This window comes from Xenopus laevis, chromosome 7L, assembly GCF_017654675.1.
Source record: "Xenopus laevis strain J_2021 chromosome 7L, Xenopus_laevis_v10.1, whole genome shotgun sequence".
Lineage (NCBI taxonomy): Eukaryota > Metazoa > Chordata > Amphibia > Anura > Pipidae > Xenopus > Xenopus laevis.
In genome coordinates this window covers 137,737,408-137,752,929 of record NC_054383.1, presented here as the reverse complement: position 1 = coordinate 137,752,929, position 15,522 = coordinate 137,737,408, and the positions used below count along the sequence as shown (strand labels likewise).

Below are 15,522 nucleotides of genomic sequence, written 5' to 3'. Positions count from 1 at the left end.
GTGCCATATTGATTCCCTTAGACAGTACAGTATGAGGGTATAGCTTATTGTGTGCCCAGAACATTCCTTCTCTGTATATTTGTATTTATACATATGGGAGGAGGGAGGTGCCATATTGATTCCCTTAGACAGTACAGTATGAGGGTATAGCTTATTGTGTGCCCAGAACATTCCTTCTCTGTATATTTGTATTTATACATATGGGAGGAGGAGGTGCCATATTGATTCCCTTAGACCAGGGGTCCCCAACCTTTTTTACCTGTGAGCCACATGCAAATGTAAAAACAGTTGGGGAGCAACACAAGCATGGAAAAGTCCCATGGGGTGCCAGATAAGGGCTATGATTGGCTTTTTGGTAGCCCCTATGTGGACTGGCAGCCTACAGGAGACTCTACTTGGCACTTTACTTAGTTTTTATGCAATTAAAACTTGCCTGCAAACCAGAAATTCTAAAATAAGCTCCTGCTTTGAGGCCACTGAGAGCAACATCCAAGGGGTTGGAGAGCAACATGTTGCTCACGAGCTACTGGTTGGGGATCACTGCCTTAGACAGTACAGTATGAGGGTATAGCTTATTGTGTGCCCAGAACATTCCTTCTCTGTATATTTGTATTTATACATACGGGAGGAGGAGGTGCCATATTGATTCCCTTAGACAGTACAGTATGAGGGTATAGCTTATTGTGTGCCCAGAACATTCCTTCTCTGTATATTTGTATTTATACATACGGGAGGAGGAGGTGCCATATTGATTCTCTTAGACCAGTGATCCCCAACCAGTAGCTCGTGAGCAACATGTTGCTCCCCAACCTCTTGGATGTTGCTCTCAGTGGCCTCAAAGCATGTGCTTATTTTTTAATTCCAGACTTGGAGACAAGATTTGGTTGCATAAGAAACAGATGTACTGCCAAACAGAGCCTCCAGTAGGGTGCCAGTCAACATAGGGGCTACTAATAGCCAATCACATCCCTTATTTGGCGCCACCCAGGAACATTTTGCATGCTTGTGTTGCTCCCCAACTCTTTTTACATCTGAATGTTGCTCACGAGTGAAAAAGGTTGGGGACCCCTGCCTTAGACAGTACAGTATGAGGGTATAGCTTATTGTGTGCCCAGAACATTCCTTCTCTGTATATTTGTATTTATACATATGGGAGGTGCCATATTGATTCCCTTAGATGAGGGTATAGCTTATTGTGTGCCCAGAACATTCCTTCTCTGTATATTTGTATTTATACATATGGGAGGAGGTGCCATATTGATTCCCTTAGACAGTACAGTATGAGGGTATAGCTTATTGTGTGCCCAGAACATTCCTTCTCTGTATATTTGTATTTATACATATGGGAGGAGGAGGTGCCATATTGATTCCCTTAGACAGTACAGTATGAGGGTATAGCTTATTGTGTGCCCAGAACATTCCTTCTCTGTATCTCGTGTATTGTAAAATATAAGGATATTATAAGTTACTGAGGAGTTCCATGACTATATAAAAGCGGAAGACTGGAGGCCAAGTGGTTGGAACTCCGAGGTGACTTCTAATATCCTCTTATTTTGCAAAAGGGGGCACTTTATTATAATACACACCTTTCAGTGAGTCATGTGACAGAAATGACATCACTAAGTTCCGATTATAACTGATGTCATTAATAACCACCCTTTATAAGGATATAATTTGCAGGATATTTGTGTGTGTATGGAGTGTGGGTCCATGAGAAGATTTATATATATATATATATATATATTAGAATGCAGTTATAGATGTAACAGATCTATTGTGCAATGTTACACAAGTTAGTCGGTCTCCTGCCCCCGGTCCTTATTACATAGCTCCCATTTCCCTGGCTTTGTGCAGCGGGTGCAGCAAGAGTTGAGCTTATTAAATAAGTGGTGTTTAGTGCTTCCCAGTAAACACGAGGCTGATGCAATCAGGCAGATAATGTATGAGACAGGCTGGAAGATGAGTAGACTTTACGTGGCACTTGCTCTGTAATGTCAGTGTATATCAGGGGAGTGGTGCTGCTCTATATACAGCTTGTTGGGCTGCTTACTTACTGCTCATGGCAAAGCATTTGGTATCTACCCGGGAAGTTACTGTGTATCCCATATAAGAGGATATTGTGAGATACAATGGATCAGTCTAGAGGATATTGTGAGAGACAAAGAATCAGTCTGACTTGAAACAATGTAGCGCCGGGGCACAACCAATCCCTGTGAGTGTGTGTCCCTATGTCAGACCACAATAATACAGTGACTTGCTCACATTGTACTCACATCTAATGTGCTTTCCCCCAGACAAGGATAAAGAAGCTGTTCAGCAGCTGAGTCCCAGGAGCCGCGTGGAGCTTATCTATTACATTTACATTTATGCAACACCGCCCCCCCCATTATTAACATTGTTTTTGCCTTTAAGCAGCTGTTTCAGACAGATTAGCCAGATCCATGCAGAGAAAGCAGTGACGCTAAACAGAGTTTCCACGAATAAAGGGGAAAGTCGTCTGCATGAAAAGGCCGTGGTCGCATGTCAGATCCTGTGCGTTTGTGGGTTTTGCATAATTCTCTTTCTGAACTAAAAATACAAAGGGCAGTCTTATTCCCCCCCCCCTTGCAAAATAATGAGGGCTGATCTTTGATATGTCATGTGTGCGTGGGAATGAAGCACAACGGCAACTTCTGTATCTAGAGAGTCTGTGTCAGCGAGAGAGTGTGAGAGTGTGAGAGTGTGAGAGTGTGAGAGTGTGAGAGTGTGAGAGTGTGAGAGTGTGAGAGTGTGTGAGAGTGTGTGAGAGTGTGTGAGAGTGTGTGAGAGTGTGTGAGAGTGTGTGAGAGTGTGTGAGAGTGTGTGAGAGTGTGTGAGAGTGTGTGAGAGTGTGTGAGAGTGTGTGAGAGTGTGTGAGAGTGTGTGAGAGTGTGTGAGAGTGTGTGAGAGTGTGTGAGAGTGTGTGAGAGTGTGTGAGAGTGTGTGAGAGTGTGTGAGAGTGTGTGAGAGTGTGTGAGAGTGTGTGAGAGTGTGTGAGAGTGTGTGAGAGTGTGTGAGAGTGTGTGAGAGTGTGTGAGAGTGTGTGAGAGTGTGTGAGAGTGTGTGTGAGTGTGTGTGAGTGTGTGTGAGTGTGTGTGAGTGTGTGTGAGTGTGTGTGAGTGTGTGTGAGTGTGTGTGAGTGTGTGTGAGTGTGTGTGAGTGTGTGTGAGTGTGTGTGAGTGTGTGTGAGTGTGTGTGAGTGTGTGTGAGTGTGTGTGAGTGTGTGTGAGTGTGTGTGAGTGTGTGTGAGTGTGTGTGAGTGTGTGTGAGTGTGTGTGAGTGTGTGTGAGTGTGTGTGAGTGTGTGTGAGTGTGTGTGAGTGTGTGTGAGTGTGTGTGAGTGTGTGTGAGTGTGTGTGAGTGTGTGTGAGTGTGTGTGAGTGTGTGTGAGTGTGTGTGAGTGTGTGTGAGTGTGTGTGAGTGTGTGTGAGTGTGTGTGAGTGTGTGTGAGTGTGTGTGAGTGTGTGTGTGTGTGTGTGTGAGTGTGTGTGAGTGTGTGAGAGTGTGTATATGTATGCGTGTGTATATGTGTGTATGTATGCGTGTAAGTGAGTGAGAGTGTGTGTGTGTTGCAGCCATGCCAGGCCGGTGTCTCCAGACAGGAGTGATTGGAGTTCTGGTCTCGGTTCAGCCAAATCCAGCAACTTGCTGTGGCTCTCCTTGTTTGTATATGTGTAACCAGTCTGGGCTGGAATAATCCAGTTTTATTTGGCTATGGGCCACCTCCCAAGGCCTCTCCGTGCACTTCCTCCTCCCAGCGCCGGGTGGGGGAGGGGCTCGTGCCTGATGGGCTAGTACTCACTTCTGATGTCTCAACTGGCTCCTTATTAACCCGGATATGGTGCAACTAGGCAGTGGCTTAGCTTCTGTCCATACCTCTGCTTCCTTATTATCATCAGCTTGTATTTATAAAGAGGGCCCTGACCGAAAGAACTTGCAATCTTTACTTCTTATTGCTGACGATTCCCATCACGGCAGTTTCACTTTGTTCAGGGAACCTATAGATGTGACCGGAGAAGGATCTGCTCCCATCAGCTTTCACATAAAATAATGAATATAGCTTTCTCTTTTTATTAATGCAGTTCTCTAGATGAACAAAGCAACAGGCATATTTATTATTTATTCAACTGCAGAAGCGACCCCTATTGCTGTACTTCTTGTAGTGATTGAGTCTGCGATATTTCTCTTGTGCCAACGTTGCTGAACTACAGATCTGTCATGGATGGGGCCATTCCCATGAAGTTTCACACATGGGGCTCCTATAGCCTAACAGCCCTCCTACTACTGCTACTTGTCATACTGTTTACTAATTGTGTTTTTATTCTACGATACCTCGGGGGCCCTTTCCATTTCTTACCCCATGCTGTGAATTCCACTGGCTCACACAGCCCTTCCTGTCTAGCCACAGTCCTGTGATACATGGGATAATCAGTTAAATGGGTAGCTTAGCAGGTTGTTATGTAACACAGTGTGGCTTACAACCTACCCAAGTGTTAAAGGGATACTGTCATGGGAAAACAGTTTTTTTTTTTTTTTTTTTTCAAAGCAAATCCTATAATAGTGCTGCTCCAGCAGACTTCTGCACTGAAATTCATTTTTCAAAAAAGCAAACCGTTTTTTTTTTTATTTAAATGTAATTTTGAAATCTGACATGGGGCTTGACATATTGTCCATTTCCCAGGTGTTCCAAGTCATTTCTGCGTTGCAAGCCCATCAGCAGAACAATGGGAAGGTAACCACATAACAGCTGCCTGGTAGATATAAGAACAGCGCTCAATAGTAAAAATCCAGCTCCCACTGAGACACATTCAGTTACAGTGTGTAGGAGAAACAACAGCCTGCCAGAAAGCAGTTTTATCCTAAAGTGCTGGCTCTTTCTGAAATCACATGACCAGGCAAAATGAGCTGAGATGCACCTACACACCAATATTACAACTAAATACACTTGCTGGTTCAGGAATGACATTTTATATTGTACAGGGAATTATTTGCAGTGTAAACAGTGTCATTTAGAAATAAAAACGACATCATAAAAACCATGACAGAATCCCTTTAAAGTGCATACAGATTTAATTTTCCAAAGATCTCATTATAGAGGGAGAGGTGCTGTCTAATAACTGCATAGGGTTCAAGCACCGATATATTTTTGTGTTGTGCGGTAGTTCCTATACAATCAGCTGGCTGATTGAACACAGCACTACTAATAACACTGCAGTATAAAGCAGGATCTTTTTTTTTTTTTTTTGCAGGCTTTGGCTGGAAAAAGGTTGGATGATAATGCAAGGCTTAGTGTTACTTGTCCTTTTTAAAGGAGAGCTATCGTGAAAATAAAAGTTTAATATAAGCTTCAGCATACTGAAATAAGAAACTTTCTAAATACAAATGATTATAAATTCTGTACTGTTTCTGAAATAATCAAGTTTATGTTTACTATCCTTCTCTCCGCATCTGTTTCTCTTCATTCTCTCTTCATGCAGCAGTTGGGTGTCAGATATTCACTGACAGTTACATCCAATATATCTTATAGGGGGGCTCCCTTTCCTAGCAGATGTATTAGAGCTCACTCAAATAACTGATTCCAGTACAAACAAAATCTAACAAAATAGCTGCCTTTTGCACAAATCCTGCATGTAGAGAGACATGATGTCTGGTGAGTTTAATAGAGTGACCTCTTCTAGGCAAAAGATGTATTGGATCTAACTGTCAGTGAATATCTGACACCCAACTGAAGAGAGAATAAAGAGATGCTGAGAGAGGAATAGTAAACATTAACTTGATTATTTTAGAAACAGTATAGAATGTTTAATTGGTTGTATTTAGAAAGTTTCTTATTTTAGTATGCTGAAGCTTATATTACATTTCCCTTTAAGGTCAATAAATCCCTGAAGTATATTTTCTCTGAGAGGTATTTGCTGCTGCCTCTAATCCCACCTTGTTAGTGGGATCAAATTGTTTTTTTTTTTAATAAAATTTGCTCTTTTTGTTGTCCTTTATTTTAGTGATTTTGGCAGTAAAATTGATGTTTTATTGTTGGCTTAAAGTTTGGGAAAAAGATCCTGCTCTTGAGGATATCTTGTGGTTCCTTATTGTCTGTATCCCCAGCAGTGGCTGATAAGTCCCGTGAGTGGTGTGTGTCGGCCAGCTGATTACATAGTGTGAGCCATTGAGAAGTCTGTGCTTCATTTTACACGTGGGTTTCCCTTATCTGACTCACACATGGAATCTTAGCTGAGAACTTGCCATGAATCTGAAATGTGTCCTCTGTCTCTCCAGCTCTGGAACACCCGCACTAAAACACCTAGGTGAGCTGTCGGCTTCCACCCAAGCTCCCATTTGCCAATGTAATCTAAACCAGAGATGATCTTGTGAGTCGTTTCTTTTAAAGGAAAACTAAGCCCTAAAAATGGATATGGCTAAAAAAGCCCTATTTTCTATAGTGAACTTATTGCACGAGGCTAAAGTTTGAGCTTGTCAATAGCAGCAATGATCCAGGACTTCAAACTTGTCACAGGGGGTCACCATCTTGGAAAGTGTCTGTGACACTCACATGCTCAGTGGGCTCTGATTGGCTGTTGAGAAGCTAAGCTTAGGGCTCGTCACTAATTATCCAGCAGAAAATGAGCTTCCCTGGCTGTAATATAAGCTGATGCTACAGGTTTGCTGATTATTCAATTCTGATGCTAATTGCACTGGTTTCTGTGCTGCCATGTAGTAATTATGTGTATTAATTACTAATCAGCCTTATATTGTGACATTTCTATTCTATGTGTACTGTATATTGTGAGTGGCTCCCTAAGCTCAGTAAGTGACAGCAGCACAGAGCATGTGAATCAGTGAATCAGCAGAAAAGAAGATGGGGAGCTACTGGGGCATCTTTGGAGACACAGATCTTTACTGCTAAAGGGATGTGGTTGCCTTGGGCTGGTACAGAAGCACAAACATCATGTGCAACATTTCTAATTATTTTTGTTAAGCTTTAGTTCTCCTTTAATGGATCAGAAGGTAAATTCTCGCACCCCCCCCATATTATAAGGATTAATAATTAGCAACTTCCTTTATTTATATGTCCCTGTCCGAGCACTAACCAGTGCCAGAGCTGCTACATCTCTAATATCTACTCTTATTGGAGATCATTTCTCTACTACCACTTTTTTTTCCTTCCACCTAGAGGCACATTTATCAAAGGCCGTATTTCGAATTCATGTGAGTTTTTAAAAACTCCCCTAAACTCTCATAAATTTATTTTAAAAAAAAAATGAATTTTTAAAAGTCTGATGAATTGAATAGACCCGAAAACTCAAATTGAATTTGATTAGAATTTTAAAAACTCGATTTGAGGTTTTTCTCAGAAAAAAAAACAAAAAACGGAAGGCTGCAAACAACTCCAAATTGATCCCTGGACCTCTCCTATTGACTCAAACAGCAAATCGGCATTTTCGGTGGTGAATATTCGAATTCTTAAAGGGCCAGAGTATGATACATCTCGAAAATCTAAATCAAATTTGTTTGACTCCCTAGTCCAATTTGACCATAAAAAAAATGTGAAAATTCGAATTTGGAATTCAAATTTTAAATTTGACTCTTGATAAATCTGCTCCTTAGCGTACATTTATGTGGTATAGCACTGGGCAGTGTTAGTCCAAGCCCATGTTAGGATTTAGTAACAGCAAATAGGGGTCTTGCTCATGTGGCAGCAAAAACGGGAAAACTTGGATTTTCTCACATCCATGTCTAGGTCAGCGGTGTCTGAAGAATGTTTGTGGTTTCCATGAATGTAAAAAACAAAATTGTGCCCTCCTATCAGTGACTGGGCCAGCCCAGTGGTTCTGCTTCAGCTCTGCCATAATGTACACGAGTTGACCTGGAACGTCACATTGTTTATTTGTCAAAATCCTGGAAGTGCAAATATGAGACGTGTATATATTGCCTGTACTTTCTGTCCTTGAAATAGAAATGCAAACAATGAAGTGGCCACAGAAGTGTATTTAGACTGCTGATGTCTCGAGAGAGAGAGACGGGTGACCTCCTCTATTCAGAAAGAGCTTTCCCAAAAAGCCCCTCCAGACATGAGCCAAAGTAGAGAAATAAAAAAGGATCAGGGTGAAATATCATAAATAGCACTATTTTCAGTCATCTCCACTGATTATATTTTTAAATAAATATTTTACCTGTGGCTATCAGCGACCCCACCCCGCAGGCCTTTTCCTATATCCAATCTCTCTTTCTTGTGCCTTGCAATCATTTTTCTCGTGAGCGTTTGTATTAAAGGGAAACTACTAAAGAAAACGTAACTTCTCTAGTTATTGCACTTATTACGGTGCTCATATTTATTAGGCACAGTACCTTATCAGGGTTATTTTTTTCAAACTTAAAAATGGATACTGTCAAGGGAAAACATGTTTTTTTTTTCCAAAATGCATCAGTTAATAGTACTAATCCAGCAGAATTCTGCACTGAAATCCATTTCTCAAAAGAGCAAACAGATTTTTTTATATTCAATTTTGAAATCTGACATGGGGCTAGACCAGGGGTCCCCAACCTTTTTTACTCGTGAGCCACATTTAAATGTAAAAAGAGTTGGAGAGCAACACAAGCATGAGAAAGTCCATGGGAATGTCAAATAAGGGCTGTGATTGGCTGTTTGGTAGCTCCTATGTGAACTGGTAGCCTACAGGAGGCTCTGTTTGGCTGTACACCTGGTTTTTATTCAACCAAAACTTGGCTACAAGCCTGGAATTCAAAAATAAGCTCCTGCTTTGAGGCCACTGGGAGCAACATCCAAGGGGTTGGAGAGCAACATGTTGCTCGCGAGCTACTGGTTGGGGACCACTGGGCTAGACCTATTGTCAGTTTCCCAGCTGCCCCAGTCATGTGACTTGTGCCTGCACTTTAGGATGCAACTACTTTCTAGAAGGCTATTTCTCCTACTTAATGTAACTGAACCGGTCTCAGTGGGACTTGGCTTTTACTATTGAGTGTTGTTTTTAGATCTACCAGTGAGCTGTTATCTTGTGTTAGGGAGCTGGTATCTGGTTACCTTCCTATTGTTCTTTTGTTAGGCTGCTGAGGGGGGGGGTGATATCACCCCAACTTGCAGTAAAGAGTGACTGAAGTTTATCAGAGCACAAGTCACATGACATGGGGCAGCTGGGAAACTGACCATATGTCTAGTCCCATGTCAGATTTCAAAATTGAATATAAAAAAATCTGTTTGCTCTTTTAAAAAATGGATTTCGGTGCAGAATTCTGCTGGAGCAGCACTATTAACTGAAAAAACATGTTTTCCCATGACAGTATCCCTTTAAGTTAAAATTAAAGTCACTCTAGGACACAGTGACAATTGTTTTCCTATAGTCCTAGAAACGGAAAGGGGGAGCAGTGCTGAATGTTCCATGCAAATGAGGGTGTCTTCGTAGCCCACAGACATGTTCGATGCCCACGTTTTACTCCAGGTCAAACCGTTAAACCATGAGGCAAGCATTCAAAATGACATTCTTGTGCCCTCCCATTGAGTTACTCCTGTCTGCCAGCCTAATGGCAATAGCCCAACCCTACTCATATTGGCCCATAAAGAAACATCTCCCCAGTAGTGGATCCAGTCCACCCTGACTGACAAGATATTGCTTTTGTCTATCCTGTACATTTATTACTGATCTGTGCTGTCACGTGGCCCACCACATGGGAAATATAGTTCAGTAAGCTTACACCCAAGAAAGCACAGAGCTGCTACTACTACTAACTACTTCTTCTTCTAACTATTACTACTACTAACTACTACTACAGGACCTGTTATCCAGGATGCTTGGGACCTGGGGTTTTTCAGACAATGGATCTTTCTGTAATTTCCACTACTACTAGAAAATCATATAAACATTAAATAAAGCCAATAGGCTGGTTTTGCCTCCAATAAGGATTAATTAAATTTTAGTTGGGATTAAGTACAAGCGACTGTTTTATTATTACACAGAAAAATGAAATAACTGTTGAAAGATTTGTAATATTTGGATAAAACAGAGTCTAATGGAGATAACCTTTCCATAATGTGGACCCTTCTGGATAATGGGTTTCCAGATAACGGATCCCATACCTGTACTACTACTAACCCCCCCTCATTTTACATTTTTTCCTTATCCCCCTGCAATTGCTCTTCTTTTGTCCATTTCACATACAAGTATGGGATCTGTTATCCGTAAACCCGTTATCCAGGAAGCTCCATATTACAGAAAGGCCATCTCCCATAGACTTCTTTATAATCAAATAATCCAAATTTGTAAAAATAATTTCCTTTTTCTGTGTAATAATAAAACAGTAGCTTGTACTTGATCCCAACTAAAATATAATTAATCCTTATTGGAGGCAAAACCAGCCTACTGGGTTTATTTATTATTTAAATGATTTTCTAGTAGACTTAAGGTATGAAGATCCATTATCAAGAAAGCCCCAGGTCCCGACCATTCTGGGTAACGGATCCCATACCTGTACTACTACTAATAACCCCCTTCTCATTCTACATTTTTTTCCCTCTTCCCCCTGCAATTGCTCTTCTTTTGTCCATTTCACATACAGCTATGGGATCAGTTATCTGTAAACCCGTTATCCAGAAAGCTCCATATTATGGAAAGGCTGTCTCCCATAGACACCGTTGTATCCAAATAATCCAGATGTTTAAAAATAATTTCCCTGCTAGCCACAGTGACTCATATGAGTTTTGGTTGCTCTTTAATAAACCCAAAGGGTGACTAGTCGGAAGCCAGTAATTTGGGTCTTTCTTTATGTAGTTTGTAAATTTTTTTTTTTTTTTTTTTTTGTTCTCTGGTTTTGGCTCCACAAAATAATGTATAAAAAGATCTTCTTCAGGTCTGTTAATCAGCTTCTGCTACATTGTTTAAGGAGTCAGGACCAGCATTGCAGAGAATATAAACAGCCAGACATACACTGCTTCCCATAGCATATTTACAAATACAGTTGAACCCCCATTTTACATTTTTCAAGGGACCAGAATAAAATCATGTAAAATGTGGGAAATGTATTATGCATGTTAGAATTGATACAATAGTTACTAATACTAATACCAGAGATTCTGCTGAGAAATGGATCAACTAAATGTTGTAAAATTGTAACAAGAATCTGCGCCTGAATTACTGAGCTGCCAGACTCAAACATTCAACTTTACACTTAGATATTGGAAAAACTGTTCAAAAATAAATAATGGAAAGTAATTGAGAAAAGTTCTTATTTCTGGGGAACAATCTGAAAACAACTGAATTGAAAAAAGTGTTTGGAAGGTGAACATCCCCTTTAATAGATATTGGGAAGATGCTTAGAATGAAAGAAAACAGTTTCTGGGTGGAGTTGCCCTTTTAAATCAAGTCAAGGCACGTAACTATTTACACAAATATGTGTATTGCTGTCAGCCCTTTCACATTGATCCCATTGAACTTGTATTGCGCCTAGTGTTTCCACAAGGAATAGATTTATATGGGGTGTCGTCGGTAAAGGGGTACAGCAAATGCATAGAAATTCCTAGTGCTCTGATTGGTCTGTGACCCATTGGTCATAACTTGAGAAAAGGAAGTTTAAATAGGTTGTAAATTTACTGGGTGCTCTCAGGACATCACATTCACCCAAGGATATTCCCAGTCATATACAGCTGTGCTTAGAGATAGGAAAGCCTGCAGCAGGTCGGGGTTAAATAGAGTGCTATAAATGTTATGAGAGGGGAATGTGTAATAGAGATGCGCAAGGAGCTCTTTATCTGCAGTCACATCAGTAGTTCAGAGAATGCTGCCCGGGCAGTTCTACCAGCCTCACCAAGAAGACAAGTCTTCCTGGGCTTTGCTACATCTAATCTGCATATAATCACCTTCCCTTGTGTATCACCCGGCATATTATATATATATATATATCTATAATACACAAAAGCCATGAATATCCTGTAAATTATATCCTTATAAACGGTGAGTAGTGATGTCATCAGTTATAAACGGTGAGTAGTGATGTCATTTCTGTCACATGACTCACTAAAATTTGTGTATTATAATTAATAAAGTACCCCCAGTTGTAAAATATGAGGATATTATAAGTTACCTCGGAGTTCCATGACCTGTATAAAAACACTCGGCCTTCGGCCTCGTGTTTTTATATGGTCATGAAACTCCTCGGTAACTTATAATATCCTTATATTTTACAAGAGGGGGTACTTTATTCACTATCTCTCTCTCTCTCTCTCTCTCTCTCTCTCTCTCTCTCTCTCTCTCTCTCTCTCTCTCTCTCTCTCTCTCTCTCTCTCTCTCTCTCTCTCTCTCTCTCTCTCTCTCTCTCTCTCTCTCTCTCTCTCTCTCTCTCTCTCTCTCTCTCTCTCTCTCATGTCTATCTCTATCATCATTATCATCTCTATCATCTCTATCTCGTGTATCAAGGGAGCTACTAATTCATATGTGTTTACAAATGTTTTGCCAGTGAAACGCTTCCCTATACACAAGTTCTAATATAACTAATGTGCCATACAGCCGTGTATACATGTGAATAAAAGCTGTTGAGATTCCAGTCTCCCCTCTGAAGCAATATGGTATCTGCAGGGCTTGTTGCCTATATGTGATGTATACAGCTTTCCCTGTGTATACACTGGTTTTAGTGCCCTGGTCTCAGGATAGGATTCTCTTTTGGCATCAATGGGCTAGTGAGTAAGCACAGATCTATATATAAAGTAATGTGGTCCTTCTTCCCAATGTCCTGCTGTCCAATTGCATCTGTTGCATCTGTCCAATTGCAGATTTCGCTCTGAACTGCGTCTGTGCTCATAGAGCGCCCTCTTCTGGCTTTCATGTAAAGTAGCCCCACAGGACAGAGCGGATTTGCCACATTTCGTTTTCCTGCGCAGTCATGAAAGTGGCAACGTTTAGGAGTCATGTGTTGCAATCTGGAAAAGATGGTGGCTATGGTGTAGCCTTTACCTTAGCCTTCAGTGATCTTCAGTTTGATACTGAGAGTTGCATTTCAGCTGTAGTGGTGAAGTTTGGTGAGCAGAAGCTTTATACAACATGCCTCCGACCCCACAGGTTCATTATCATACAACAAGAATAGTCGTTGCAGGCCTCCCCTATTTAGGCAGCTGTGTTTTCAGTGTAGCAGTGTATTGTATGTCCAGTGTGTGTCTATACAGCAATGATTTCTTTATTGTTACAGTAGTGAATCCAGCAGCAGCTCAAGTGATGAGTCTCCCACCCGCTCAGTGCAGTCGGCTGCTGTCCCAGCCCCACCACCTGCCCAGCCTCTCCTCTCCTTGGATAAAGATGAACCACGCAAAAGTTTTGGGATCAAAGTTCAGAATCTTCCTGTTCGCTCTACAGGTACCGTGGGAGCCTGGAACAAATTTATCTCCGTCATATCTATGTACTTAGCCCTTGCATTCTATCTGGGACACAGCCTGTTTCCAGGGACACTTAATATAATTCGGTTAGTTCAGAATTAGGTTTTTTTTCTTTGCAGCTGAACCCAAAAGTGATCTGGTTTGTCTTCATGTCAATAGATACAAGCCTTAAAGATGGACTTTTTCACGAGTTCAAGAAGTACGGAAAGGTGACGTCGGTACAGATTCACGGTGTGTTGGAAGAGCGCTATGGCCTGGTGTTCTTCAGGCAGCAGGAGGATCAGGAAAAGGCACTTAATGCGTCGAAAGGAAAGCTCTTCTTTGGCATGCAGATCGAAGTGACTGCATGGGTAGGACTAGGTATGCACTCTAATTCTACCATCCAAATATGCGCCAGAGTTGGGAACAGTTGAGTGACTGATTTCTGACAGGCAATTATGGTTATTTTTGCATTATGACTGAGTATGTAAGAAAGATCTGCACTTTTAGATACAGCCCTAAGAGCGAGAGACCCTGACACAAAAGGGCACATGAATGCAGGGACCATGTCGATGGTTTCCCCCAAATTATTGCAGTTCATTCTTTAAAAATGTACATTCCTTGTTCTGTGAGGGTGCTGACTCCTTCTTCACCAATCACCAGGCATATACGTCTGTAGGTAACAGTGTGCTGGCAAGTCCTTGTTTGATGCAGTCCGTAAAGGAACAGTAACATTAAAAAATGAATGTGTTTTAAAGTAATAAAAATATAATGCAGCTTTGCCCTGCACTGCTAAAACTGCTGTGTTGATTCAGAAACACTACTATAGTTTATATAAATTAGCTGCTGTGTAACAATGGGGGCAGCCATGCAAAAGAGAGAAGGCTCAGGTTACACAGCAGATAGCAGATAAGCTCTGTAGAACATAATGGTTTTATCTGTTATACACTATACACTATTTAACCTGTCCCATATAGCCTTTTTTCAATTTCCACCATGGCTACACAGCAGCTTGTTTATATGAACTATAGTAGTGTTTATGAAGCAAGCCGATCAGTTTTTACCAGTGCAGGGCAACACTACATGACCTTTTCATTACTTGATAAAACACTTTAATTTTTTGGTCTTACTGTTCCTTTAACTCGGGGTGACAGAGAAAGCTCTCCTATTTTAGAAAGGGAATGATGGTAAAGGAATATTCTATCTCTTGGGTGCATAATGGTAGATATGTACTTGTTAGGGGCTGGATGTGCTGCATCATGTTGCTAAATATTTCTTAAAGGAGAAGGAAAGCTACTGAAGCAGTTTATTGCCAATAGATTAGCCACAATAGTGCAAGCTGTAACACTATATTTATTCTGCAGAATGCTTTACCATACCTGAGTAAACAGCTCTAGAAGCTTTCTCTGTTTGTTTAGGGTAGCAGCTGCCATATTAGCTTGGTGTGACATCACTTCCTGCCTGAGTCTCTCCCTGCTCACTTATAGCTCTGGGCTCAGATTACAGCAGGGAGGAGAGAGGAACAAACTGAGCATGCTCAAGCCCAAGCCCTGGAGGTTTAAGCTGAAAACAGTTAGTCTGATACAGAAGCCCATGAGTACACAATAGAAGGAAAGAAATGTGATGTTTCTTTTGACAGAGGACTCAGAGCAGCATTACTTTGAGGGGTTACTGGTGTATTTATATAGACCTTTCTGATAAAGCTTACTTACTTTTAGCCTTTCCATCTCCTTTAAGTCCATTAAGAACCAAGCTAAATGGCAATCATTATTTTTATTTCCAGAAACGGAAAGTGAGAATGAATTTCGACCTTTGGATGAAAGAATAGATGAGTTTCACCCAAAAGCAACACGAACTCTCTTTATTGGAAACCTGGAAAAGACCACGACCCACCTTGACTTACACAACCTTTTCCAGCGATTTGGGGAGATAGTGGTATGTGATGCTGTGGTGAGGCATACGCCAAACTACATGGCTTTACCTTGTCATGCTTTCCCTTTAGTGTGCTCTGTGACTACAGCTAATTATTAATGAGCCTTCCCTGTCTACTTAAACGAACAATAACACCAAACAATGAAAATATCTTGTAGTATTGCCCTGAACTGGTAAAACTGATCTGTTTGCTTCAGAAACACTACTATAGTTTATATAAACAAG

At 41.0% G+C, this 15,522-nt stretch overlaps 1 protein-coding gene across 6 annotated transcripts in view; it reads left to right on the top strand.

The window, feature by feature from the left end:
* LOC108696848 (msx2-interacting protein) overlaps positions 1-15,522 on the top strand; it is a 51,502-nt gene that overhangs the window by 17,660 nt on the left and 18,320 nt on the right. For 5 of the 6 annotated variants that reach the window (XM_018226531.2, XM_018226530.2, XM_018226527.2 and 2 more), the window contains 3 exons: positions 13,203-13,366; positions 13,546-13,746; positions 15,149-15,300. In XM_018226531.2, coding sequence (XP_018082020.1) covers positions 13,203-13,366; positions 13,546-13,746; positions 15,149-15,300 — 517 coding nt within the window. The remainder of the gene's footprint in view (positions 1-13,202; positions 13,367-13,545; positions 13,747-15,148; positions 15,301-15,522) is intronic. The other variant, XM_018226528.2, reaches the window with a different exon arrangement.